We start from the raw sequence: 27,520 nt of genomic DNA, 5'->3' as shown, positions 1-27,520 counted from the left end.
AAATTATTTATAACCACAGCCATACTGATAACATGCTGACCATTTTTGGTAGCTTTAATTAAGCAATATGGATACTTTTTTGGCTTGTTATGTGGACCTAATGTGCAGGAATAAATCCTTACTTGTCTATGGTGGGCATATATAACCCAGCGTTGTTAGCAAATCCTCCCAAGTTAGGTTATTTTGGAGTGTGTCAAGCGAAAATAAACATGTCTTTTAAATTTAAACAATAGAGGAGCGGTGTTAAATTTCCCAAATTTGAATGATGCACATGGTAACCCCACCCACTCTACTGTTACCTGTCAATCAACTACTAAAATTTCAAGCTGTTTCATTGAAGTCAAGATGACCTTTATCCTTTGGAGAGCTGTTCTGAGGCCCCGGAGAAGGAGCTTCTCCATTACAAATCGGCGGAGTCGGTGGATCTTTGTCCCCGATCTGGTCTGGGACGAGGTCTTTTAGGGCAATGCAGAGCGGCGGCACCTGATGTCGCTTGCAAAGACCGGGAGGTGATGAGACACTCTGAGAGAAAAAACACACACACACACACGCGCACGCACGCACGCACACACACACACACACACACACACACACACACACACACACACACACACACACACACACACACACACACACACACACACACACACACACACACACACACACACACACACACACACACACACACACACACACACACACACACACACACACACACACACACACACGATTTAAATTTAGAGACATGGTAGGAGTGCATAAACGCAAATAATGTACTGGATATTTAGAATAATAAAATCTATGCTACTATGGCTACTGCTATGGGCGTTGTTATGCCACATATCTTCTTTGGCTGCTCAACCCCTTCTATTGTAATTTCTCATCATGTGTGAAGAGAATCATTCTTGTTTGACTTGCCGATTGTGTCACGTGCCTTTTCGATAACGTCTCTTGCGAAATACCATCGGATAAATAACATTTACTCAGCTACCGCACCACTTGTGGCTGTTATTGGAATGCTTCCGACTTACCTCTTTCACCTTTTTCAGCACATTCAGCCACTGACTGTAAAGGGAGAAAAAATAGCAGTATTTTGTTACATCTCAAAAAGAGGTCATGTTAATTGTGATTTAAATACTTGTTAAAATTCATTTAAAAGTTTAGGATGATAAAGATGGTTGATACAGTGAGACTTCAACTTACAAACACCTTATCTTACAAACTTTTCGTCTTACAAACATCAAATTTCTGAAAATTAAACCTTATAATAAGCACTATTTTCATAATACACACCCACCACGGCTGGCGGGGTGATCTTCGGCGGAAGCTCACGACCGAACAGGTTAAGTTAGCAACAGTCCTTATGGAAGGTGACTCTCCTTCCATAAGCCATCAACGACCATCAAAAGGTAAATAAAACTTTATTTTACAGCACAGTTTATTTCTTTAATTACAGTCCTTATGTAATGCGCCTCTCTTTCCAAACAGCAATTCCCTTTGACCTTCGACCTCCAACGCCATTCCATCAAGCCATAAATGACCATCACAAATGTAAACAAAGTGACTTTATGATACAATGGAGTGTATTTCTTTCATTACAATACAATAGCACATTTATTATACATATAATAAGGTATGTTGTGCGTAGTTTTAAGGCTTATTTAGTTGAAAAGTATATTATATGGAAACCCGGGAACGGATTATTCCCATTTTAATGGTTTCCTATGGGATTTTTTTTTTTTTTTTTTAGATACACACTTTTCGCCTTACACACTCTGCCTGAAAACCAATTAAGTTCGTAAGTTGAGGTCTCACTGTATATTGTAGTGGATACAAGGAACACCTAGAGTGCATCCATAATATACATCCATCCATTCATGTTACACTAGAGCGAAACTACGCCGTCTGGTGGTTGCGATTGGTAGTTGTAATTGTCATGATCTGGTTGGTGACCAACGGGTGGCACTGTCGGCCCCGCCTGCACAGGTGCTGGTCGTTACAATCAGTGACACTTAAAATGACTCCCGGCACAACCATTCGGTGTCGGGTAATTGTTGAACGCATGGCATGCTGTTGTATGCAATTTGATGCATTGTGTGCGGTGCATGTGTTTGTTTAATCTTGGCGGACTTTTAATCTTGATTTTCTTTTGATACTTTGATACTTTTTTCCGTTCAGAAGATGTTGATGTTTTTTTTTGTTCCTGCTGACTTTATTTTAATACAATTTATCAAACACAACCTCCTGCTCCCTCCTGCCTGCTTTTTGAGATCCGCACCCGCCATCACCACCTTGAAAACCGTGACAGTAATAGTTGATGTTCACAGCAACCAAGGGCATCTCATCGTTAATCTTAGCTTTAACAAAATATTAAGAAGAAACATTTAGACAAGCGACAGCATTCTTACAAATACTTTATGCAGCTTTCCAAAATTATGCTTTCATGTCAGACCTGCAGTCAGCGGGGGTGTCGGTCAAAAGGAGGAGGTATTTATTGTGCGTTAATATGAGGGCGAAGCAGCAATCTCGGCTCCCTCCGGCTGGTAATTTTGGCAGGTCGAGGATCTCCTTGCCCTCCACGATGGACTCGCAGCTGCTTTGCAAGAGGACCAGCTGGTCAGGTGGAGCTGACGCATGGTGACACACGAGCAGGCTGCCTTCAGCTGTTAGGAGTAAGAACCTCTTCTTCCATTGTTTGAAAAGAAATCCACCTTGGCAGGAAAGGGGGCATTAAATTCTGGTCTTAGTTTCAACTGTTCAAAAGTGGACTTTTAAAGACACCCGGGAAAACTGAATCTGTCAAAATCCCCCCGCCCTCATATCCAGCCGTAAAAAAAATACAGTCGGTGTGTGCGTGTTTGTGGGGCGGGGAAGGGGTTGGTATTGCTATCTATCTATCTATCTATCTATCTATCTATCTATCTATCTATCTATCTATCTATCTATCTATCTATCACCCATCTGGCTAGCTAGCTATCATCCTTTCATCTAGCTAGCTGGCTATCATCAATGCATGTAGCTAGCTATCATCTATCCATGTAGCGAGCTACCTATCATCCATGTAGCTAGCTAGCTAGCTATCATCCTTCCATCTAGTTAGCTAGCTATCATCCATGCATGTAGCGAGCTATCATCCATCCATGTAGCAAGCTAGCTGGCTATGATCCATCTAGCTAGCTAGCTATCATCCATCTAGCTAGCTGGCTATCATCCATCTAGCTAGCTGGCTATCATCCAGCTAGCTAGCTGGCTATCATCCATCTAGCTGGCTAGCTATCATCCCTCTAGCTGGCTAGCTATCATCCATCTATTTATTTATTTATTTGTTTATAGTCAGTTTATTATTTTTTACAAAACAAGCCAAAATCAGACCATTTTGCAAAATAGGAAGGATTACTTGCAAAAATCCATTCCTATCTATACATCGATACCTATCTATGCCTCTTTTTCCAGTTGTTTTTTTTGTTCTTTTGACTTCAAGATGACGCCACAAGAGTGGCTGCCTTTCGAGTAGCTCCTGCATTTTGTATTTCGACGTCTTTCTTTCCTTTAATCTTCCTTTCATAACTTTGCTGATGTGAAATGTAAATTTCTCCACTGTGAGACTACAAAGGTAAATCCAATCCATTCTATCCATCTATATAATAAATTCTTCAGCTATATATTGAGAGACGCTCGTACAGGGGATAGAATCATGAAGAGCTGCTGCATTACGGCATGAACACACTGTCAAGAGATTAGAGGCAGTCAGATGTTTGGCGGATCAACGCACTGCACCAATCACAGCATAAAAATAAGTGTGTGCCTCGATCAAAATCACACCCTCACATCTGGATGAGCATGGCGCAGACAGGAACAAACATATTGCTCTTAATGAATATTACAAAAAAATTCCCAACAACTGGCTGATTAAAACGCAAAAACTGCAGTCTCATAAAAGTGTTCATTATCATGCAAAGACATGACTTTTAAAGGATAACCGACGCCCTTCGGACAAGTTATGTCCATAATTTGTAAAATCACTTGAAATGACTTCTACTGAGCCTATTTTACAAAGATTCCACTGCATATAACTAACTATATTTTGCGTTTTACGACTCGCAACTAAATATTGAGGAAGTCTTGTTTTCGAGTTGATGACGAGTCCGTACGTTACGTCACTGAAGGAACGCCCCTGACCGAGAAAGCGACACACAATGCATTTTGTGGTACTTTGTTTGGTCTGAAAACTTCGTGTTGGTGGCAAAATTAAAAGGAAAACATAAATAACGCGATGGTGAATTGTTGTGTGTTGCACCAAGACTGCTATTTGATACTAGTTGACACAAATTCCCAGCAGACAAATCGGCCCATTTCCAACGGAGCTTGGGTGCCATCTTGTGCATTTTCTGGGAAGATACATTGGAGTCCTGACGGCTCGAATTGGTCCGGGAGGACTTCTTTAATCAATTGCAAACGTTTATGCTTTCCTCTTCAGAACTATTTGAATCATATTCATAACTGGATGAGTAACAAGAAAGAATCTTCTCCGAATCTTAACCCATTGTTTTGATTCTAGAGCAAGGCAAGACCTCCTGGCGTGACATCACGAACAAGGGGGCGGGACACTTTAACTCATTTTTATTGGTGTTTTTCATTTGACTAAAAATATCAGCCTGCGTGTTTTGGGTATTTTAGATGCTATAAAACGTTTTTCGGATGTCAGTTAGGAAACAAAAAAATGGCGTCGGTTGTCCTTTAAGAGTGTGTTGCATTTGTGCGCCAAGCTACTCATTTTGTTGAATAAATGAGAGGAATCTGAAAAAAATCATGTATACTTATAATTATAAAATTCCCTAAGAGCTGCAAAACTGCCCTTCACCCCCACAAAAATAGTCACAAAGTCTCAAAAATGTACCAAAAAAATTTTTGCACTCACCATACATCCTCAGTGTTCCTTGATGGATCCCCGACACGCTCATGTTGTCCGACTGACTGACTGCGCAGGACAGGCGCAAAGCACATGAGGCTCAATGTGAGTTTTAATGCTTTAATCCTCATTCCGCTGGGATGTGGACTTTGCATCCGAGGCGGTCGCAACGGCACGCACAAGCCTGTGCCCCGCCTCCCTGCTTTTCATTTCTCACCACGGCAAATCCAATCAGAGCCAATGCAAGCAATGGGTCAAGAATCATTGATGGAACAAGCGAAAGCGGAGCCCAGACCGCAAGCCCTTCGGACGCTCTCTTTCTCAAATCCAACATGCTTTGGTGAAAAAAAAAATAATATTAGAGAGCAATATTAGAATGTCATGAGAAATTGATGAGAAATCGCAGTTGTCGCTCACAAAGTAGCCAGCCAGCGAGCGTGCGTATTTACAGTGTTGAGATGACATAATTACAGTTCTGTTTTGGCTGTGAAAGACTCAAATCTGTAAACCTTTGTTTTTGGCTCGGTTATCGTCCAAAATCTTTCCCGGGTAGCGAATAACCCACTGCACAATGAAGACGAAAGCAAAACTGTATGAAAAAGCGTTCCCTTTATTAGACCGTTACTGATTTGTGTACAAATGAGTTGCTGTCCGAACGGACCCGCATTTGAGTACACCAAACCAAAGATCGTCACAATCCATTTTGATCAGTGTTTTTGACAAGAAATCAATAAATATTCTACATAGAAACAGAAAAGTCATTTAGATTCAAAACCAATAAATACTATCCGAACGTGACGTGCGGACTTGAATAAATAACCAATGGACTGAAGTTCACACTTTGATGCCGTTTTCTACATAAACACATTCAACACACAGACAAATACTGACAGCTACAAAAAAAAATATCCAAACTGTTTGAATTAAAATGTTGCATATTCGTCCAGTCTAGCATTTAAAAAAATTAAATGTCAACATAATCCACAACATTTAAAAGACGTTCTCGAAGCATTGCAGCTCACGATTAAGAAAGCTGATCTTCATATTGCTTTCGGAAGCAATCCCCAGCGGGGAAGAAGTCCCAGCATCGCTCTTGGTACATTTTCCACACATATGACTCCTAATGTATCAAGAGAAATGTATCAGAGAAATTCCAGGATTAGAATAATAATAATAATAATAATAATAATAATGACAATAATGCTAATAATGACAAAAATGCTAATGATGCTAATGCTAATGGTAATAATAATAATAATAATAATAATAATAATAATAATAATAATAATAATAATGACAATAATGCTAATAATGCTAATGCTAATAATGTTAATGCTAATGCTAATAATAATGTTAATGCTAATAATAATAATGTTAATGCTAATAATAATAATAATAATAATAATAATAATAATAATAATAATAATAATAATAATAATAATAATACACTTCATTTACAGTTTTTGGAACATTTAAAGCCGAAATAGTACACAAGATTGGTAATTTATGAAAAATATATTTATTATTGTATTGTGGAAAACTCTGATAAAACCCTGGAATATTTTTGAGCTAAAAAAAAATTATAAAATACCACACATTAGTGTTATGTAATTTCTATATTCGTGTTTGAGATTTAAAAAAGGAAAATTATGGTGACATCAGTTGAAAAGTTTTGAATTATTATTATTATTATTAAAAAATATAGCTAGAGGTCTGACCAGCGCTTTATCGGCACCCCCAGCTAGAAAAACGAATGACAATTATATAACAAAGTTGCTGCCTATCACCAAAAAGGCAAAAAATATAGAATCTAAGGCATAAGGAAAAAACATGAACGCAGCTCACCTGTCCAGTGTGCTCGGTCTCATCTTTGTTGATGAGATACATTAAGAAGAACCTGCAAAGGATCACGCATTTAAATCGTTGTCATTGTATTTGAACGCCGGTTAGCTTGCGCACGCTCACATGTAATTAGCCAAGTTGTGCTCATCCAGCGTGTGAGTCTCAAATCCGTGTGGCGTCGTATCAAAGTAATCACTCCCGATGCCGCAGATGAAACATTTAGTCTGGAGGTAAACACCACAAAGTTGATGAGATATTGCCGCTAAACCGCTAAGTCATATGAGCTCATGAGCATACCTCCATGTCTTCTTTCACCTGCTCCTGTTGATCACGGAGCTCTCCGAATGCGTCAATGATCAAACCTATGGATAAAAAAAAATGTCACAGGGTGTTTGACAATTCAATTTTTGATTGACACCATCCGATAGAGTTTCATGTACTAACTTGGCTCATTCACAGCCATTTCCGCATTTATTCGGGAATTGGAAATATGATGTAGAGCGCCATACCCGAATTTATTCGTTTTTTTTTCATGCTTGGGTGCCCATAAAGCGCTGGCCAGACCTTTGGCAATGTTTTTCCCTTCCACGAAGGGGCAGTATTTCCCTGTTTTCCACGTTTGCGCTTTGTTACAGCTTCAACTGTGATTAAAGCACTATATAAACCAATATGCATGAATTGCATTGGATTTTGGACAGCCGCCCTCATTTCAAGTTCATATAACTTTAGACCCATATAATTTAGGAATGAACTTTTTTTCTGATGAAAGGAGTGATTCTAAGGTTTCTAACACTGCATTGAATGTTGATACAATCCTAAACCTCAATATTCTGTGGGTCCTAGAATTTGAGTGACGATGACAAAAACCCTGGCACTGGAGTGTACACATTTTTGCACATGTCTGAATGTGTTCATCAATGCTGTTGTTTACCCTGAATGATGGCCAGCAGGATGACGATGACAAAGAAGAAGAAAGTTATGTCAAAGACCACTCTGTATAACTCGTATTCATCCCCGGCTGGATCTTCAATCTCATCTCCGATGCCTCCGCCGGCGCGTACGCCCACGTACATATGGAACAGGTAGCACTGTAGCGAGAGGAAGAAAACGAATATATTTATATATATTTATATATATATATTTACAGATATGTCTCAGGAGACGACGACAGTCGCTGAGGTCGGGTCTCAATGACTCACCGTCATCATGTCGTCACATTTCATATCGGGTTCGTCCTCGTCTTCGCTCTTGTTGTAGAACTTGCGGAAGAAGTTGAAAGCCACCACCGTGTACAGGTACACCACCACGGCAAGCAGGCCCACTGTCATCATCAGCTAGGGAGATGGGTTCAAATACAAAATGGAGTCTTGGGAAACATAGTACATGGAGTACAGCTATTAGTATTAGTATTAGTATTAGTATTAGTATTAGTATTAGTATTAGTATTAGCAGTAGTAGTAATATTAGTAGTACTAATAGTAGTATTAATAGTAGTATTAATAGTATTAGTAGTAGTATTAGAATTAGTATTAGTAGTAGTATTAGTATTAGTAGTAGTATTAGTATTAGTATTAGTATTAATATTAGTAGTAGTAGTAGTAGTAGCAGTAGTGGTAATAGTAGTAGTAGCAGTAGTAGTAATAATAGTAGCAGTAGTTGTTGTTGTATTAGTAGCAGTATTAGTAGTAGTAGTAACAGTAGTAGTAATAGGAGTAGTAGTAATAGTAGTAACAGTAGTAGTAGAGTAGTAGTAGTAGTTGTAGTATTAGTAGTAATAGTAGTAGTAGTAGTAGTAGTAGTAGTAGTAGTAGTAGTAACAGCAGTACTAGTATTTGTATTAGTAGTAGTAATATTAATGTTAGCATTAGTACTAGTACTAGTATTAGTAGTAAAGTAGTAGTAGTAGCAGTAGTAATAGTAGTAGTAACAGTAGTAGTAGTAGTAGTACTATTAGTATCAGTACTGGTATTAGTATCAGTATCAGCATCAGTAGTAGTAGTAGTAGTAGTAGTAGTAACAGCAGTACTAGTATTTGTATTAGTAGTAGTAATATTAATGTTAGCATTAGTACTAGTACTAGTATTAGTAGTAAAGTAGTAGTAGTAGCAGTAGTAATAGTAGTAGTAACAGTAGTAGTAGTAGTAGTACTATTAGTATCAGTACTGGTATTAGTATCAGTATCAGCATCAGCATTAGTATTAGTATTAGTATTCGCAGTAGTATTAGCATTAGTAGTAATATTAGTAGTACCAATAGTAGTACTAATAGTAGTATTAGTAGTAGTACTACTACTAATACTAATAGTACTATTAGTATTAGTAGTAGTAGTAGTAGTATTAGTATTGTATTCGTATTGGTAGTAGTAGTAGTAGTAGTAGTAGTAGTAGTAGTAGTAGTAGTAGTAGTAGTTTTTAGTAGTATTTTTTATTTTTTTAAATACCTGTTTTCCGTTATGGGTCACAGAGGAAAGAATGGTGCGTAGGGTTTTGACGCCCATGGCAATGTCCAGCAAATGGCATGCGAAGAAGAAGTTGTTGTAATGGCCAAGCAGGGACATAATCGTGTACCAACACAAGTAGAGGAAGGTCTAAAAGAGATGCAAACAATACAAAATACAAAATAGTAATAAGAGCGTTGGCTGGCCGAGATGGATTTACAGAGTGGCATCATACTACAAACTAGGAGTGGTCCATCGATGAAAAGCTTTCTTCAGCCGTCATCTGTACTTCTTTGAAGGTGTCGGACGTTTCGCTCCTCATCTGAAAAGCTTCGTCAGAAACCTAAAGTTGCTAAAGTTGTGCTGGCCCTATATATATATCCCGAATGGACAGAGGTCTGGCACCAAACCTCTCTTCTTTCATCAGATATGGCACAGCCACCTCTGTCCATTAGGGATATATATATATAGGGCCAGCACAACTTTAGCAACTTTAGGTGTATATATATATATATATATATATATATATATATATATATATATATATATATATATATATATATATATATATATACAGTAAAGTAAAGTCTCGTTATATCGATATTCAAGGGAGTCCGAAAAAATATCGATATAACCGGGACTATCGATATATCCGACCCTGTTTGCATGTAATTTTCTCCGTGCGTGCATAGAAATAGTATCGATATAACCGGGACTATCGATATATCCGATATCGATATAACGAGACTTTACTGTATATATAAAAACCAATATGAGAGCTAGCAGCACAACTTTAGTTCGCTGACGAAGCTTTTCGGATGAGGAGCGAAACGTCCAACACCTTCAAAGAAGTACAGATAACGGCTGAACAAACCTTTGCATCGATTTTTTAAAGCTTTTAGGTTACGGTTAAGGTTACTGTAAAAAAATGGTAAAAGCTTAATTTTTGCCCTGGGCGACGAGTAGAGGTGTGACCATCTTTGTTTTGTGCACACTATAGGAACACAGTAGCACAAGGTCGTTGTGCTTACGCCATCTGTGAAGACAACACCAAATTTCCAGATCTGGAACTTCATGTCGATGGCAGTAGCCCTGTATCATAAATAAAGAAAGAAAGAAATAATCAAAATTTTAATTGTCCCATCTGCAAGTATGCTATGCATTAGATTTTCCCACCAGGCAAACATTGAGGTGTCCGATTCCTCTTGTTTCTTTTCGTGCTGCTGACTCACATCCAGCGATGCTAAATCCACACCCAGGAGTTCAGCTATTCGTTCCCGTCCGTAAATATCTCCGTATTTATCCAAAACCTTAATGCAGAAATTGGATTGCAACAATGTATTTGGTCTTGTATTTTAACTCATTCACTGCCATTCCCGGATTTATTCAGGAATTGAAAATATGACAGAGAGCGCCATTCCCGAATTTGTTCGGGTTTCATTTGGGTGCCGATAAAGTGCTGGTCAGACCTCTCGCAATGTTTTTTCCCCTTCTACGAGGCGGTACCATTCGCCTTTTGTCCATGTTAGCGCTTTGTTCCAGCTTCAGCTTTTGGTAAAAAATAATATACTAATAATAAATTTAATTTATAAGCGCCTTTCAAAACTGTCAAGGTCACTTTACAGTCACAGGATAAGTTTTTCTGTGGGTGAGTAGCGGCAGCCACACGCGCCAGCGTTCACTCAACCCACTCATAGAAAGCTAACTAGCTAGCTAATAGATAGCTGGCTAGTTAAAGCGCTATATAAACCAATATTTATGTATTCCATTGGCTTTTGGACAGCTGCCCTCATTTCAAGCTCATATAACTCCAAACCCATACAATTTAGGAATTAACTTTTTTTTCCTGATGAAAGGAGAGAGCTTAAGGTTTCTTACGCTGCATTGAATGTTTATGTAATTCTAAAACTCAATATTCTGTAGGTCCTGGAATTCGAGTGACAATGACAAAAACACTGACACTGGAATGGACACATTTTTGCACGTTTGGCAGTGAATGAGTTAATAGTTAAGTCACTCCACTTACCTTTCGTTTCACAAACTTATCCCAGTAGTTGTTGGGGAAAGATCTGGAATGAAAAAAAAACCGGATTGAGCAGAGTCTTTTGAGATACGAAAGCTTTTCTTTTGCTTACGCCGTATTCAGGACCAATCGATCCCATTGGCCCTTGATGTCTTCATCCTCGGGCTGTTCGGTGATGTAGAGGCCGTCAAACTCCAGCTTTCTTGCTAGTTCTTTCTCACGTTTGAAGATCACCAGAGGAATCTGATTTGCAAATATTTTGTGATGGAGAGTCAATCCCACGGCATGAAATGGACGATGAATTCCAACCCACTTTGAGGCAGTTGTAGCCGATGATGCAGATGAAGGATATGAGCGTGTGGACAATGGCGAGGAAGGACATCGTAGGCTGCATGTAGCCAGTGCTCTCCTCTAAATAATAAAAGAGGGGCACATCTTCTTCATCCTCATCCCCGTCGCCCATTCCGGAAGCGTCGCCCTCATCTCCGGATTCCTCGAAGAGAGCAGAACCTTCGAAGAACCCACTTCCTTCCGCCAGCCCAGATCCTTCCATATCTTCGCCCTCTGGGGGGCTTTCAGATACCTTGTACCAAACGGACATTGTCAAAGTATTATGATTTTGACGTGAAGACACTAATTTATACTACTTTTAGAAAACTACATAGTGATAGAGAAAAGACAGAATAGATGTTGTCATATTTAAAAAAAAACATGCTTAGTTGGCCGAAAGCAATGCCCACAATTGGAGCATTGGGCTCAATCTGAGGTGAACAGACACAGTCTGTTAAACTGTCATCCTCAGGTAGGAGATCTGGCCTTGGGCAGAATTTAGGACTTCGTAAAGTCCTTCACAGGAAGAGCTTATTAGCCAGGTTACAAATCAGTTTGTGGAATGACAACTCATTAAAATGTAACATGGGATGTCCAGGGCTGTGGTATTCAAATCAAGAAGACTGTGTTTTACTAATGTACCACTTAAATTTGCATATACTCTCAATAAATAGCATGGCAGAGGGCTGCAGAGGTTGGGCGCCGGTCATGAATGGCTGCGTCCCCTACCGGCAGTAAAAGACAATCTTCCTGTGTTCGAGCCTTTGTTCACAGTGTCCAATCAAACATCTCTGACACATAGCAATAATGTGTAGTCACAATTATCTCACCTTGTAGAAGAGCAGAATGAAGTTCAATGCAAAGGCGAGGAACAGAGCCAGAAATCGCAGGTTGTAGAAGTTTCTGGAAAGGTAGTTCTATTGAAGATGGAGGAAAATATGAATATCGAACAAAAGCAAATATACAGAATGATATATTATTGTTATTATAATGGGAAAAATGAAGATGTATAAAATTGGAGTCTTTGCAATTCACCATAAATTTATTTCTCTGCGTTTCTAGCTCGGTCCAGATTTGGAATCCGCCTCTCTTCTTGGGCTTCTTTTCTTTTTTCACTGCAGATTTCTTGGGTTCATCAGCGTCCACTTTCGCATGACTCTCAGATTCCTTCTCTGTTTTTTCGCCATTTTCCACACTGAAATAGTTTGTTGAATTATTCAGAATCATCTTTATTGTATATGTAGAACTCAAAAGGAATTTGTCTTCGGGAGAACATTGCATTAGTATCATCATAAACAATGACATGACAAATAAGTATTGAAGGGCATTCCTTAATGCAAATGGTATCTCTGAAGAACAACTGTGAGACAATGCGCAAAGTATCAAACGGAGCTAAAGTTATCAGTGGTAGAATAAAATAGGATAACAGTTGTACAGTTGGTGCAGAAAATGTAACCATTTTAAAGTGATCAGTGCCAAATGAACACAGAGGAAAAAGAATGAAGTGCTATACTCGGCCTTCTCCGGTTCTGGGGGCGCTTCCTCAACAGGTGCTGCCTCTGGAGGTTTCTGGCTGTCATCGGGCTCGTCTGGTTGCTGCGATAGAAGAAAACCACAGAAGGTTGCAAGGACCCTTACACCACTTTGCCATTACATTTACAAATGGACCCACTGACCATTTTCCTCTTGGTTATAGGTGTCCCTTCAGGGGTTGGTGGCTCGACCGTTGCCTCGATCCCCATGTCACCGAGACCACCAGGAGCATCGATACCTGGTATCCTTCCCCCTTCCTTTTCCTGGGTATCCTCCTCCTCTTCTTCTCCACTCCCGGCGTCTCCAGGTTCCGTAACCCCTCCAGTTTCTTGCTCTTCACGTATCCCGGGTTCCCCGGGCCCATCGCCGTGCACATCGTCCTGTGTTGGATCCGGCATACTCGCCAAAATCTCAGTCACCGTGATATTTTTAGCTCCTTCCACTAAACCGCCTCCAAACAGGGCGTGCCAGATTATCATGAAAAAGCCTTTGCACACGTTGTAGATGAAGTGTAGGATGCTCATGAGGACCGTCCAGAAGAAGGTGGACAGGGCAACCACAATCTCTTTCACGGTCATCTTCCTCACTCTTCGATATTGCCGGCGGAGATTACGGAAGGTGAAAATGCTGAAGAAGCTCAACATGCTGTTTATGAAGTCGGCAAAAGCCGAGCTGGACTCGGGCGGCGCCTCCTCGCCATTGGTTTCCTCTTCTCCTGCTCCGATGGCTGCTACTGCTCCACCTTCTCCTGCGGCTTCCTCGAGCTCATCCTCCTCCTCGCCCTTTTCCTCTTCCTCCTGCTCGGAAATCTGTGAGGCGATATTCATCTCAAAGATGGTGTCCTCGCAAAAGTTGACAAACATCTCCATCTTCTCGGACTCGCCGCCTTCGTTCACGACGTCGAAGATGAACTGTCGCTTGGACTCTCGGACCTGAGGCATCTCCCATTGTTTGCGGTTGACTTCGCTGATCTCAAAGTAGATGCGTTCGATCTTACGACTGGCACCCATGATCTCAATACGACCCAGGAAGGGGCGGAAGTAATTGAGAACGCTCTCGGCTTGTTCCAGGAAGTTCTGCAGCCGAGTGTCGTGAGGAACGTGCTCGGACAGATTGGTAAGCAACACGGCAATGTTGAAGCCAATGTCCTTGGCAGGCTCTTGGAAGCGATTGGCATATTCCTCATAGTTGATCATATCGTTTTCATCTGCTTCTGAGCAAGACAGAAGGAACTGGATCTCCGAAGGAGTGTACTGCTTCTGGCTGTCCATGGCCTTCTGGAAGTCCTTCTTGGAGATTAGCCCTCGCGGGTCTGTGATGTAATCTCGGAAGGCATCGGAAGCCACGATGTCTTTCAATTTGAGGAACATGTCAAAGAATTTTAAGATCATCTCCACGTTGCTGGATGACTCTACTAGCATGTCCACCATCTGACGGGCGATGGTACCATTCACCACATTCCCTGAGCGACACAACATAAGTCTCTTCAAAAATCAAGATGCGATAAGCATGGGACTTTAAACATCTGTACAATTTACCCTCCAACAGCGAAAGCAACATGACCACCATGTCTTTCTGCAGGTCCAGAAGCTCCTTGAGCAGACCGATCTGACTCGAATCCTGCAAAGATTCAAAAGAAACAGCCAATGGATTATAACGATGACCACATTGCTTTGTAACATATAAGGGATTCAGAATTACTGTCGGAGATGCAGCCACTGGGAAGGAGGTGGGGAAGCAGAAAACACAAGTATGAATCCCCCGCAGTTATTACAGCGAACTATAATAAACGGCTCGTTGGTGAAATGTTTGCTACACTCATGTGGAGTTAAATTCGCCACAAAAATAAACAAACAAACAAAACAAACAGAAAAACAAATCGGTAGGTAGCTAGCTAGCTACCTAGCTAGATAGGTAGACAGCTAGTTAGCTAGATAGCTAGATAGAGAAATAGATAGATAGATTGATTACAGCACAAATGAAGAGCATCTTCAAAAAGGGTCATAATTAGTTAGAATATTAAAAAAAATAAGAATAATAATCCAAGGAGGGTTCCTGAAGTGTTTTTAAGATAACCAGTCATTAGTATGCACCCAAGATATTTTGCGTTTTAAATCTTATGAAACTGTAAAATTACAGACAATGTAACAAAAAACAATTATGTGAACCCATGACAAACTTTAAAATATGTTAAATATTCTCTGTTGTGTTATCAGTAAACCCTATGTTTGGGAAAGGCAGATTTTATGTAAGAGTTGATTTATTCTGATTTCTGACTTCGTGAAAACATTTCAGGAATGAGATCAAATGTCTGTCAACCAACCTGTAACTCATGACAATTTTGCCATGTGAAAACATGTCTGCCTTCAGGCAAATTCATAACATTGTGTGGCGTAGCTTTTAGTGTCATTTCTAAGTTTTAAGTTTACAAGTTGAGTTGTGTAGAAATTCAAACATTTTCCCAAGATACAACATTCCATAAAGAAAAATATTCTACTTTTTTTTAAAGCAGGTGTATAAAAAACAGCCTGAGGTGTGTGTGAAACCAAAGCGGAATAAATAACAAACACATCAATCGATAAATAAAGTGAATACATACTGTACCCTGCATTGAACATGTGGAAGACCGTTTTAAATAATCAATAAAATATTCAAAGTCTTAAAACAATCACAACAATCATGTGCATGAAAAAAATGTTGGAAAAAATTGCTTCAACAACAAACAAACAAACAAAAAATCCCCAGAATCGACAGGCTAATCTGTAATATTATTTCAGTTATTGAATTTACTGGTTGACGTTAAAGGTGAGAATCACTGATGCAACACAGCATATGAAATAGCGTACTGGCATTGTCACAAAAGTCTCAAGAAAATGTGTGTATGAATTCGGATTTGAAATGAAAATGGGAAAAAAAGTACTCTAGACTTTCTCTTTTTTTATTTTATTTTTTGAAGAAATAGAAATGCACATTTTCGTGTCGTCATTCCAATATCTCTGACAACATTTGGAACACGGTGCAAAATGCCGTTTGTTGTTTGCATCATAAAAATGTAAATAGGTTAGTGAATCACGCTACATAAATATACGTTACGCTTCTTAATATTGACAATGGCTGCGTTATATTCATGTGACCTATAGCAGCCATGAGAGTGATGGTGAACCGAATGCACACCACAATGCTGACACCAAAGCAGTTAAACGAAAGGACTTTACTCATTTTGTTTGATAAAAGAAAAGAGTCTAAGGCAGGGGTGTCAAAGTCATTTTTTGCCGCGGGCCACATTGTAGTTATGGTTTCCTCTCGTGGGCCGTTATGAATTTGGGGAACCCATTAGAATGTTTAAATCCCTTCACTTTGCTGCTGTGAAATGTAAATTTCTCCACTGTGAGACTAATAAAGGCAAATCCAATCCAATCCAATCCAAATATTACATATAGAGCACACAGCAAATTAATGAATAACTCGTTTTCAAATCTGAAGTCAAGAATAATGACTTATTGTGGTTGACATCCAAAAATATGAAATTTTGGCTCAGATTTTAGCAATCATCATGGAATTTAACAAGTTTGATTTGCTTTCGCGGGCCGAAAAAAATGATGTGGCGGGCCGGATTTGGCCCGCGGGCCTTGACTTTGACACCTGTGGTCTAAGGTTTCTTACGCTGCATTGAATGTTGATGTAGTGCTAAAACTCGATATTCTGCGGGTCCTGGAATTTGAGTGACAATGACAAAAACCCTGGCACCAGAGTGAACACATTTTTGCACATTGTCCGGCAGTGAATGAGTTCAATGCAGCATATTTTTTTTGTATTGGATCTCATTCGGGACATGTGGACTAAAAGCCATGAAGGCAACAAGGATCATGATAAATCTGATAGAAATTGAAGTGACAGGAGCATACCTGAGCCAGTTTCATCATCATGTGAGCAAAGACGTGAAGGAAGCCCACGATGGCATCCCACAGCCTGCTGTGGGCCAAGGACTGCTGGTTACCAGTGCACGGGCCCTTAGAAGACAGAGGTTCTTTAAATAAATACATAAATAAATACACAAATAATAATAATACATTTAATTTATAAGCGCCTTTCAAAACTCTCAAGGTCACTTTACAGTCACTGGATTTTTCTGTGGGTGAGCAGCGGCAGCCACATGCGCCAGCGTTCACTCAACCCGGAATAACTCAAATAGATAGAAAGTTAGCTAGCTAGCTAATAGATAACTAATAGCTAGCTAGATAGCTAATAAATAGCAAATATATAGCTAGCTAGATAGCTAGCTAATAGATAGCAACACGAGCCAGCGTTCACTTAACCCGGACGTAACTCAGATAGAAAGTTAGCTAGCTAGCTAATAGATAACTATTATCTCGCTACATAGCTAATAGATAGCAAATATTTAGCTAGCTGGATAGATAGCTAATAGATAGCAACACGAGCCAGCATTCACTCAACCCTAAAGTAACTCAAATAGATAGAAAGTAAACACAAATAAACAAACAAAACAAATAAATAAATACATAGATACATAAATTAATACATAAATAAACACACACAAAAATAAATAGAGAAGATCAAAATAAATAAATAAATAAAATAAATAATCAAATAAAATAAATAAGCAGATGAAATAATTAAACAAATAAAATACAATAAAAAATATAAAAAAACAATACAAATAAATTAATTACATTACATAAAAAATACAATTAAAAAAATGAAAAAATAAAATAAACGTAAACATGTTTTTTTTTACCTGAATATATTCAGTTAGACTGTTAAAAATCTGTTTGGCAACTGTCATTGCTTTAGAGAAATTTTTCTTTCCTGGCTCATCGATGATATCCTTGCCAGAGTAGTACCAGTAGAAGTCACTGATTGATTCCTTCAAATAAAAAAGACAGCATGTCATCGATTATGGTGATTGGAAAAAAAACAAGACAAACGAGAATGATTTGAAGACCTGCAGCCTGAGTAGGTAATCGACTGTACAGATGATGATGTTAATGGTTGTTGTGCTTCCTATCTGCGTCCTTAAATAGTTCTGAAAGTCTGCAAACAGGACGCTGGGTCATTTTAGTAACAGCTAACAATGCCGCAACCACGACTAGGAACCATCTCTCCGCACTCACCGTTATTGTGACCCTCGCAGAGCAGCTGCAAGAAGCGGAAGAGGTCGCAGGTGAATTCGTCGTCTGCCATGACCTTCTCGTCTAAAATGAATAAAAAGTTGATTTGATAAGCCACATTGCAGTTTCAATGCCAACCGCTGTGGCAAATATACTATGCAAAAACATACAGTGACACCTTGGCTTACGAACTTAATTGGTTCTCAGACAGACTGTGTAAGGTGAAAAGTGTGTATCCCAAAAATTAATTTCCCATAGGAAACCATTAAAATGAGAATAATCCATTCCCAGGTCCCCATAAAACATAATGTTCTATTTTCTAATTTTCTAAGCCTTAAAACTACACAAAATATACCCTATTTTATGTATAACTAATGTGCTATGGTATTATAATTAAAGAAATAAACTTTACTATATAATAAAGTCGTTTTATTTACCTTTGTGATGGTCGTTGATGGCTTGATGAAATGGAGTGGCCGGTTTCCTCAGCATTAAACACTTGATGAGAAACGTAGCCTTCTTCTTTTACCATCTTGAGGAATGATCCCTTGGAGGTGCTTTCTCTGCGATAATTTTATCTAGTTCCTCATCAATTGTGTTCTGTTTAGCTGGGTTAATAGCTTTTTGCATCAAGTGCACAGATAGCTTGTGCGGGTTATTTGTGGAGCCTGATTGATGGGATATTTTAACCTTGCAGTCTACACTCTGCCTTTGAACTATCAAAGTTGAAATACATTTTCACACTCTCTCTCTGTCGTCTGCCGAAGACTGCTTTAACCGAAGACTGGGGGCGGGGAATAGAGGACAAATACCATTGGCTGCCATTTTGTTGTTAGAAGAACGGGCTCGTTGTACTAAGTTCATCCTGTCTACTTGATATCTAATTTAAAGCAGATTCTTTACTTACAGACAGTGTAGGTGTTCAAATACCTGACATGTTTCGGCGTATACGTCCGCCTTCGTCAGAGACATACGGAAACATGTCAGGTATTTGAACACCTACACTGTCTGTAAGTAAAGAATTTGCTTTAAATTAGAAGAACGGGCTCGTTCGCGAATGACACATCACTCACTGAGGCAGGTCCGTGTACGAAAAAACTTCGTATGCCAAGGTAAAGTTCGTATGCCAAGGTAAAATTTTCATAAATTTAACGTTCGTAAACCGAAGACTTCGTAAGTCATGGGGTTTGTAAACCGAGGTATCACTGTATTGTACATGTAAAACCCATGTACTGTATATGCAGAGAACATTGAAGTACTTGGCGGTGTTTTAAACAAAGTCTCAAAATTTCAGAGGTCAATTGCACCAAGTGAGGCCTAGCAGAGAAAGAAAATACTTGAAATTATTGTAAAAACGATTTTGATAATGTTGCACAAATCAATTCTAACAATGTCGAGGGATCATATCAAATAATCATGCGCCCGCCGTGAACGTAAGATGATTATGGGCTTGACCTGCGGCGTAAACTTATGCATCATGTGAATTGAATCTCCACCGAGATACTTGCCGGCTGCGATTTTTTTTATGCCGCTAAGCATGTTACGTAAATCATAATTCTGCCTCATTCGAATGAATTTCCATTTGCTGTGGTATTTGTTTGTTCGTACTGGATATAATTTTAATAAGGCTAACACTTCATTGGCATGATGCGGAAAAATAGCTATCTAGCTAGACAGCTAGAAAGATATTCCAAATCCAAAGTAATCCTTACTATTTTGCAAAATGAACCAATTTTTGGCTAGTTTTGTAAAAGATAATAAACAAACAAATAATTAAATAAATAACTAAATAAATAGGGCGGCCCGGTAGTCGAGTGGTTAGCACACCGGCTTCACAGTGCAGAGGTCGCCGGTTCGCGTCCCGGTCCGGCCTCCCTGTGTGGAGTTTGCATGTTCTCCCCGGACCCGCGTGGGTTTTCTCCGGGTCCTCCGGTTTCCTCCCACACTCCAAAAACATGCATGGCAGGCAGATTGACCACTCCAAATTGTCCCTAGGTGTGAGTGTGAAAGTGACTGTTGTACGTCTTTGTGTGCCCTGCGATTGGCTGGCAACCAATTCAGGGAGTCCCCCGCCTCGTGCCCGAAGACAGGTGAGATAGGCTCCAGCAACTCCCGCGACCCTAATGAGGATTAAGCGGTACGGAAAATGAGATGAGATGAGACTAAATAAATAACTAAATAAGTAAGTAGATGGATGGATGGATGCTAGCTGGATAGCTAGGTGAATAGCTAGGTGGATAGCTGGATAGCTAGACAGCTCGATGGCTCAATGGCTCGATAGCTATCTAGCTAGATATTCTTCTTTGTAAGTAATCCTTACTATTTTGCAAAGTGAATTTTTGGCTTGTTTTGTCAAGAATAATTCACAAACAAATAATTAAATGAATATCTGAATATTAAGTATATGGATGGATGCTAGCTGGATAGCTAGCTAGATACCTGGAGTTAGATAGCTCGATAGCTCAATAGCTCAATAGCTCGATAGCTCATTAGCTCGATAGCTTGATAGCTAGATAGCTAGATACTATTTTTTGTAAGTAATCCTTACTATTTTGCAAAATGAACCCATTTTTGGCTTGTTTTGTAAAAAATAATAAACAACTAAATAAGTAAGTAGATGGATTGATGGATGCTAGCTGGGTAGCTAGAGCTTGATTGCAGGATCGCTAGATAGCTAGATAGACAAAAAAATGCAATATGGGGGAGAAAGAGACTTACTGGTGCCCTCTTCTGAGACCATGCCCAGACCCTCGGCCTTGTTCTGCCTCTCAAAAGCATTCAGGTCCAGGACACTGTGGACAATGTGAGCAATGTAACCCCCACAATCTTCATCTCGATGAAATGATGGCACTTTTTATTCAGTAATCGCAAACAAACCTGCATGTTTGCATCAAGGCTTGGACACTCAAAAAGAAACCGACATCCTTTTTATCTCTCAGGTACTCCAGCATTTTCTGGGAATGTGGAACAAAACATTGTCATTTGTATTCATTCGAATATGTCATGACGAGTGCAATTTAGGGCTTACCCGTTGAACTTCACTATTTCCACCATTGAGAATGGAGATACCTAGTTTGAGGGTTGTCAACACCATTGGACCCGTCTCGCCTATCAAAGCAAATATGGCGTCATAAAGAGTCGCCGTGAGGGCGTCAACGTGCTGTGCTATGAAGGAGCGTCGGCAGAGAAGGTCCACCTTTGCAAGCGCTGATCATCTGCAGGACCATCTCTGCAGCTCCACGGTTGTGAAGCCTGGATTGCTGGTAAAGTAGTCTTTGTTTCTCCATTTCTTTCTCCTACAGTTGACAACATGATGAATATGCGCCAGGTGGAAGCCTCACACATTTGGAATGTAAATGGATAGATATCATATTCTAAAACCCCGTAATGCAACTGCGTATTTTTCAGTCTGGGGTTAATTTCGAATTGGCATTGAATGGTAGAGGTAGAATTCGTTCTATCCATTTAGATTCTTGCTAAAACTCACATTCATACAACACTCAATTGCGTCATTTATGCAATATTGACTTACCAGTTTATTTTAAAAAGCCCCTAATTTTATTCATGAGCACACATAAAAAGGTGTCGGTAATGTCTATTCAACATATTCATCACATACATATTCACACTCTCACACTTCATTAGTGGTGGAGTCACAACACTACTTCTTCACGTTTGCCGGCTGGAGCAAGCGTTAGACTACAGGAAGCAGCAACGGCCCAACTTTGCAGCCACGAAGCTTGCGGATTTTGTCTGCGTGATGCAGACAAGAGCCGCAATGGTTCTGTATCAGAGATATTTCTTTGGCGTTTTACATGAATGCGCTTTTAATCCTAATCAGATGAGCTCATTTGTATTTTTTTAACTCATTCACTGCCAGACGTGGAAAAATGTGTCCACTCTCGTGCCAGGGTTTTTGTGATTGCACTGAAGTTGCAGGACCCACAGAATATAGAGTTTTAGGGCTACATAGACATTCAATGCCTCGTAAGAAACCTTAGACTCTCTTTTTTCATCAGAAAAAAAGAGTTAATTCCTGAATTATATGGGTCTGGAGTTATATGAGCTAGAAATGAGGGTGACTGCCCAAAATACAATGCAATAAATACAGTATATAGCGCTTTAAGAACAGCTGAAGCTGGAATTAAGCACTAACATGGAAAAGTATTTAAATATTTAAAATGTATTTGAGTTACTTCCTGGTTGAGTGAACGCTGGTGCGTGTGGCTTCCGCTGCTCACCCACAGAAAAAAAAATATCCTGTGACTGTAAAGTGACCTTGAGCGTTTTGAAAGGCGCTTATAAATGAAATGTATTATTATTATTATTATTATTATTATTATTATTATTATTATAAAAAAAATGAGAAATGCTTCCCCCTTGTGGGAAAGAAGCAACATTGCCAGATGCCATGGCCAGCACTTTATCGGCAGTCAAGCACAAATCAAGAAAACCAGAAAAAAAAATGGGAATGGCGCTTTAGGTCATACAGACGCACCCCAACTTACCAACAAAATATTTTCCGAACGGTCGTTCGTAAGGTGAATTTGTTCGTAAGTTGCTTCAGTGGAACATTTTGTATGGAATGTATGTTTTTGTATATATTGGTTTGTACTGGAAAAACATAAACATTGAATAATATATAGGATCTAGAAAGATATGTATATGTAGAACTGGAGAGAATACAGAGTTACTACAAAAACAACGTATGTACCGTTGTTTGTAACTCGAATGTTCGTAAGTAGGGGAGTGTCGTTATTTTCAATTCCTGAATACATTTGTGAATAGCAGTGAACGAATTCAAATGAATTTCGACACTGTCAGAAACAATTGAGTCTATTTGTGTACATCCAGGTAGAATTAGCTTTCCATGTTCAGATACCAATCAAATATGAGATGTAGTATGAGATTTCAAATTTGGTTACAATTCGTACCTCAAAAGTCAGCACAAACCTACTTAATGTCAGACAGCGTCAAGTATAGCCAATTATATGCACTTCAGAGGCAAAAATGGCCATTGAATAAATATCTCTGAATCAGAAGAGACATTCTTCAGCAACATATCACAAATCAGCGTGGAAGAAATCCGCATCTTCCCAACCGCCCGCACCAACAAACCCAACCCGACCACCCGCCACCCGCGTAGGCCTATCCGAGCTTTACCCGCTATGTGTCACGCTATACACACCTTTCGCCTTCATCGTGTACTTGACTACGGCGAGTGCGATGCGTCGTTATCGCCGATCTTGGCTATGTGCGTGAATGTTTAGCTTCTTTAAACGTTTCTGCTCTGTAGTCTGTCAGTAAGCTATGTGAGTGGGGGAATGTGAGGGAGGAGGGGGGGCACTTGATCAGAGGCAGTCAAGTTAAGAAAGATGGGAGGTTAGAAAGGCGGGAGCGATTACATGAGGTAATGAGGGGAATACAAGAGCGACACAGAGAGAAGAATGGGACAGAAAAGACATAGCTTAATCGCAACTTGTTTTTACACAAGTGCACATATACATCTAACTGTGCCTTAAAATGTCCAAAATATTAATTAATCATATCTTCTAAAAATATGAATAAAATACACAGATGATGATTATTCTTATTAGTACTGTTAATATTGGTGTTGACCAGTGGTGTGGCGTCACGCCCTGCAAGGCCTTCTCTGCTGAAATATCTGAATCACATGAATTCTTATTAAATAATTCAAAATCAGTTTCCTTTTATTACTTTTACCCTGTTGCGCCGCTTCCAAGTGTGTGCTTTCGTATTTAAGCATTTAACCAATCACATTTCAGCCATCATTGTTACCAGTGTCAGAAATCTACCTGGACGCCTTCACAATCAGTTCTGGAGGCCCTGGAGCATAAAAATCAATGGCGATAAAACTGTTGCTTTAACCAATCAGAGTTCTAGTTGGCAACCCAAGGCCTGCTGGAAGGCACTGGTCAAAGTCAGGGTTTTCGCAAAGTATGATTGGCTAGTCACATAATTGGGTAATCACTAGCCAATAATAGTATCACTAGCCGCTAGTGATAAGAGCATACTGGCCAAAGCTAGCATATTGTGTCTGTAGCGAGCTGCATAAGCAAACATATTGTTGTGTCGATTTGATAGCGGTTTTGTCAACCCACAATGGCTGAAGGAGGAGATGAAATGGATTTAGTTGCAGATATACTGTTAAAGCCATTTTCAAGACTGACTTTTCAAGAATAGAAGCAAGCCAAAATATCATATAATATTGGAATTTTATGAGGTTATCATCAATCCACACGTTCATAGTATAAATTCGAACAGTTTCATGAGAGGATAGTATTTCTAGCATTTCCTTCAAGTCCTTTCCTGGCTATCGGCATCCTCTAGTGGACGCGTAGTAATATCACATGGATTGATTCAGACGTAGCACTACTGAAGGCCTAGGGTTGACATGCATGGCCCGCCACTGGTGTTGACATGAATTTAGATTGTATCTAATTAGACCCAACCCAGATCGAATAGGTGTCCTACTGCCAGCGAAACCGTTCAAGTTGTTCTTGTTTCGCCGTGTCATTCTAGAGTTTTAAGAGACAAATTGTTGGATAAGATAGCGGTGCTGACACTGCGTAAACATCTGGATTGGGGATTTGTCATAATTTCTGAAGTAGCTCAAAATGAATGACTCACAACAAACAAACAAACAAACAAACAAACAAACAGGAAAAGGACGTAGCAGAAGCAGAGAGAACGATGGTGGTGGTGGTGAAATGATGTCGTGATGATGAAAGCACTCGATGCGTCGAGAGCTACCGCTCCATTGTGTTCCTGGTTCCCAGCCCCTCGCCGCCCATTACCAGTTCTGACTGTCGCACCTCAAAGGACATCTCATCCTCAGCCTCTTCCAACATTTCCTCTCCCCCTTCTTCTTCCTCATCAATATGGCAACTCTAAGACACACACAAAAAAAAAATCAGAAAAATGTCAATTTGATTTTTTTCCTCACTGAAAATACAGACGCTGCCCAACGTACGAACAAGATATGTTCCGAACAGTCGTTCATAAGGTGAATTTGTTTTTAAGTTGCTTCATTTTGTATGGAATGTATGTTTAAGGCTTATATAAGTATGTTTAAGGTTTATATAAGTATGTATAAGGCTTGTATAAAAAACATGTATTGGTTTGTAGTGAAAAATAAACATTTAAGAAAATTTATGTTCTACAAAGATATGCACATGTACAACTGGAGAGAATACTACATATGTTAGAGAGAGACAGCTCTCACGGCGCCTCACGTCGGTATTAGTGGCGGAAAGAAGCACTACTCGGAAAAAAACGAACTAAATGAATGAACCTAACCTGCGAACGAACCTGCTCATTATTATTATTATTGTTATTATTATTATTATTATTATTATTAACTTCAGAACTGTAAAAATTTTGTGCAGTTTATGACTCTGGCGCATGTGGCTGCCACTGCTCACCGACAGAAAAACTTATCTCGTGACTGTAAAGTTACATTGAGAGTTTTGAAAAGCGCTTAGAAATTAAATGTATTATTATTATTATCATTGTTATTATTATTATTATTATTATTATTATTATTATTATTATTATTATTATTATTATATTATTATTATTATTATTATAACTTACAACGTCTCTGTGCTTAGAACTTAAATGTATTATTATTATCATCATTCTTCTTCTTATTATTATTATTATTATTATTTACTTCAGAACTGTAAAATGAATGAGTTTTTGTGCAGTTTCTGTCTCTGGCGCGTGTGGCTGCCGCTGCTCACCCACAGAAAAATGTATCCTGTGACTGTAAAGTGACCTTGCGAGTTTTGAAAAGCGCATTGAAATAAAATGTATTATTATTATTATAACTTACAACGTCTCTGTCCGAACATTTTTCGACATACCCGCAAAATGTTCGTATGCACCATTGTTCGTAACTTAAATGTACATAAGTAGGGGAGCGTCTGTACTCAAAATAATGTTGTCTATAAGGACTCACTTTTGCCATAATATCGGCATATGCCATATAAAGGTGATCTGTGTCTAGTTTACTGAAATAAAAGAAGAAGCCAGAAGAAAATTAGCCTTGCAAAAGTTTCTGAGATGTTTTGACCACATTTCACCGCTCAAACCTCTTTTCTGTGAGAGCAGTGCGACTAAAATGCAAAATAAGTTGGTGGAGGGGATCCGGTTTTGTTTCTTTCTCCTCTTCTTCATCTCCTTCTTCCTGCTCCATCGCTTTCTGTAACAAACAGTGAAATAACGACTGAATAAACCCACAGGGATTGGGGGGGGGGGGGGCGAAAAATGAGTTGACACTCACAGACAAGTCATCTATCATTCTGTCTTCAAAGGCGTAACCTTCCGTGTGAAGCCAGTTACGCTTATATCCCTCAAGGAACATGTTGGAAGCTCTGTGCCTACAATGGTAAAACACATCCAAATTGTTTGTCTTTCTTTTATCACTTTGATAGAAATGGGTTTTGAAAGATATTTGATTGCTGGTAATCAATCTTGGCAGAAGCAAATTGACCTAAAACAGTGTCAAAAGAAAGGTGCTTAAAAATGAAATATATTATTAAAAGTGGATGGAGACATCTTTACCTTGGTATGTTGTACAACGGTGTCATCCTGAAGCACGCAACAACAGCCCTGCGTCTCTGCTTGGATAGCAATTTATGCCACACCATTTTTTTGGATTTAAACGGATGTTCCGTCTGTAGGAAAATAAAAAATAAAATAAAACAAAATGAAATGGACCGCATTTCCCAAAGAAAAGCCTTGATTTTTGTCATGGGTTTCAGACACTCCTTTTAATGTGGTGCACCTTATATTTGGAAAACGTATATATTTATATATTATATTTGGAAAACATTTTCAGTCATTTATGGAAAACGTCTGAAAATACACAATTCATTAGCGGTGCGCCTTATACTCAGGTGCGCCTTATACACTGGAAAAAAACGGTAGATTTAGTCAATTTTTGGGAGGAAAGAAAGAAATGGCTCACCACTTCAAGATGATAGAGGACGGCGGAGACCTCCTGCACTCTCTTGACCACTTTCTCTGGCGCATCAGCATCCTCGGCCTTTCCTGCCATTTCCTTATAGAGGGCCATCTGCCAGCGCATGGACGGATTGTCGACCTGGACAAAGCATAGTAAGTCCAACATTTAGGACATTGGTACATTGGAACACTGTACATTGGAATACTCTTGGGATGAGAACCTTTCCTTGCAGGTGGAGATTATTCTGGAGGAACTCTCTCACTTCTTCATCGGTATCTCTCTATGGAGAAAGCAGCAGAATTGAATTGATTTTGATTTAAAGCCA

General features: G+C 39.3%; 2 protein-coding genes across 4 annotated transcripts in view; both read right to left on the bottom strand.

Moving 5' to 3' along the window:
- LOC148886535 (uncharacterized) overlaps positions 1 to 5,094 on the bottom strand; it is an 8,183-nt gene extending 3,089 nt beyond the window's left edge. Inside the window, exons 1-4 of the mRNA XM_089017700.1 lie at positions 4,919 to 5,094; positions 2,453 to 2,711; positions 1,032 to 1,065; positions 351 to 522 (exon numbers count right to left, since the gene is read on the bottom strand). Of these exons, the coding sequence (XP_088873826.1) occupies positions 351 to 522; positions 1,032 to 1,065; positions 2,453 to 2,711; positions 4,919 to 4,961 (508 nt within the window). The 5' untranslated portion in view covers positions 4,962 to 5,094. The remainder of the gene's footprint in view (positions 1 to 350; positions 523 to 1,031; positions 1,066 to 2,452; positions 2,712 to 4,918) is intronic.
- Positions 5,095 to 5,499: 405 nt separating this feature from the next.
- LOC148886534 (ryanodine receptor 1-like) overlaps positions 5,500 to 27,520 on the bottom strand; it is a 54,678-nt gene continuing 32,657 nt past the window's right edge. For 2 of the 3 annotated variants that reach the window (XM_089017780.1, XM_089017781.1), the window contains 32 exons: positions 27,416 to 27,475; positions 27,199 to 27,333; positions 26,793 to 26,905; positions 26,512 to 26,608; positions 26,321 to 26,430; positions 26,188 to 26,239; positions 25,040 to 25,114; positions 21,400 to 21,499; positions 21,232 to 21,311; positions 21,081 to 21,157; positions 20,922 to 20,995; positions 18,207 to 18,287; positions 18,038 to 18,126; positions 17,831 to 17,959; positions 16,980 to 17,084; positions 14,613 to 14,694; positions 13,218 to 14,536; positions 13,055 to 13,137; positions 12,577 to 12,736; positions 12,372 to 12,458; positions 11,525 to 11,794; positions 11,324 to 11,454; positions 11,215 to 11,257; positions 10,365 to 10,498; positions 10,220 to 10,280; positions 9,192 to 9,338; positions 7,951 to 8,085; positions 7,683 to 7,839; positions 7,049 to 7,113; positions 6,875 to 6,975; positions 6,755 to 6,806; positions 5,500 to 6,029 (listed from right to left, as the gene is read on the bottom strand). In XM_089017780.1, the coding sequence (XP_088873906.1) occupies positions 5,934 to 6,029; positions 6,755 to 6,806; positions 6,875 to 6,975; positions 7,049 to 7,113; positions 7,683 to 7,839; positions 7,951 to 8,085; positions 9,192 to 9,338; positions 10,220 to 10,280; positions 10,365 to 10,498; positions 11,215 to 11,257; positions 11,324 to 11,454; positions 11,525 to 11,794; positions 12,372 to 12,458; positions 12,577 to 12,736; positions 13,055 to 13,137; positions 13,218 to 14,536; positions 14,613 to 14,694; positions 16,980 to 17,084; positions 17,831 to 17,959; positions 18,038 to 18,126; positions 18,207 to 18,287; positions 20,922 to 20,995; positions 21,081 to 21,157; positions 21,232 to 21,311; positions 21,400 to 21,499; positions 25,040 to 25,114; positions 26,188 to 26,239; positions 26,321 to 26,430; positions 26,512 to 26,608; positions 26,793 to 26,905; positions 27,199 to 27,333; positions 27,416 to 27,475 (4,500 nt within the window). In that variant the 3' untranslated portion in view covers positions 5,500 to 5,933. Of the gene's footprint in view, positions 6,030 to 6,754; positions 6,807 to 6,874; positions 6,976 to 7,048; positions 7,114 to 7,682; positions 7,840 to 7,950; positions 8,086 to 9,191; positions 9,339 to 10,219; positions 10,281 to 10,364; positions 10,499 to 11,214; positions 11,258 to 11,323; positions 11,455 to 11,524; positions 11,795 to 12,371; positions 12,459 to 12,576; positions 12,737 to 13,054; positions 13,138 to 13,217; positions 14,537 to 14,612; positions 14,695 to 16,979; positions 17,085 to 17,830; positions 17,960 to 18,037; positions 18,127 to 18,206; positions 18,288 to 20,921; positions 20,996 to 21,080; positions 21,158 to 21,231; positions 21,312 to 21,399; positions 21,500 to 25,021; positions 25,115 to 26,187; positions 26,240 to 26,320; positions 26,431 to 26,511; positions 26,609 to 26,792; positions 26,906 to 27,198; positions 27,334 to 27,415; positions 27,476 to 27,520 lie in introns of all 3 variants that reach the window. The other variant, XM_089017779.1, reaches the window with a different exon arrangement.

Source organism: Hippocampus bargibanti, linkage group LG16 (genome assembly GCF_051943395.1).
Source record: "Hippocampus bargibanti isolate YZ-2025 linkage group LG16, ASM5194339v1, whole genome shotgun sequence".
Lineage (NCBI taxonomy): Eukaryota > Metazoa > Chordata > Actinopteri > Syngnathiformes > Syngnathidae > Hippocampus > Hippocampus bargibanti.
The sequence above is the reverse complement of the archived record's forward strand: the minus strand, read 5'-3'. Positions and strand labels throughout refer to the sequence as shown.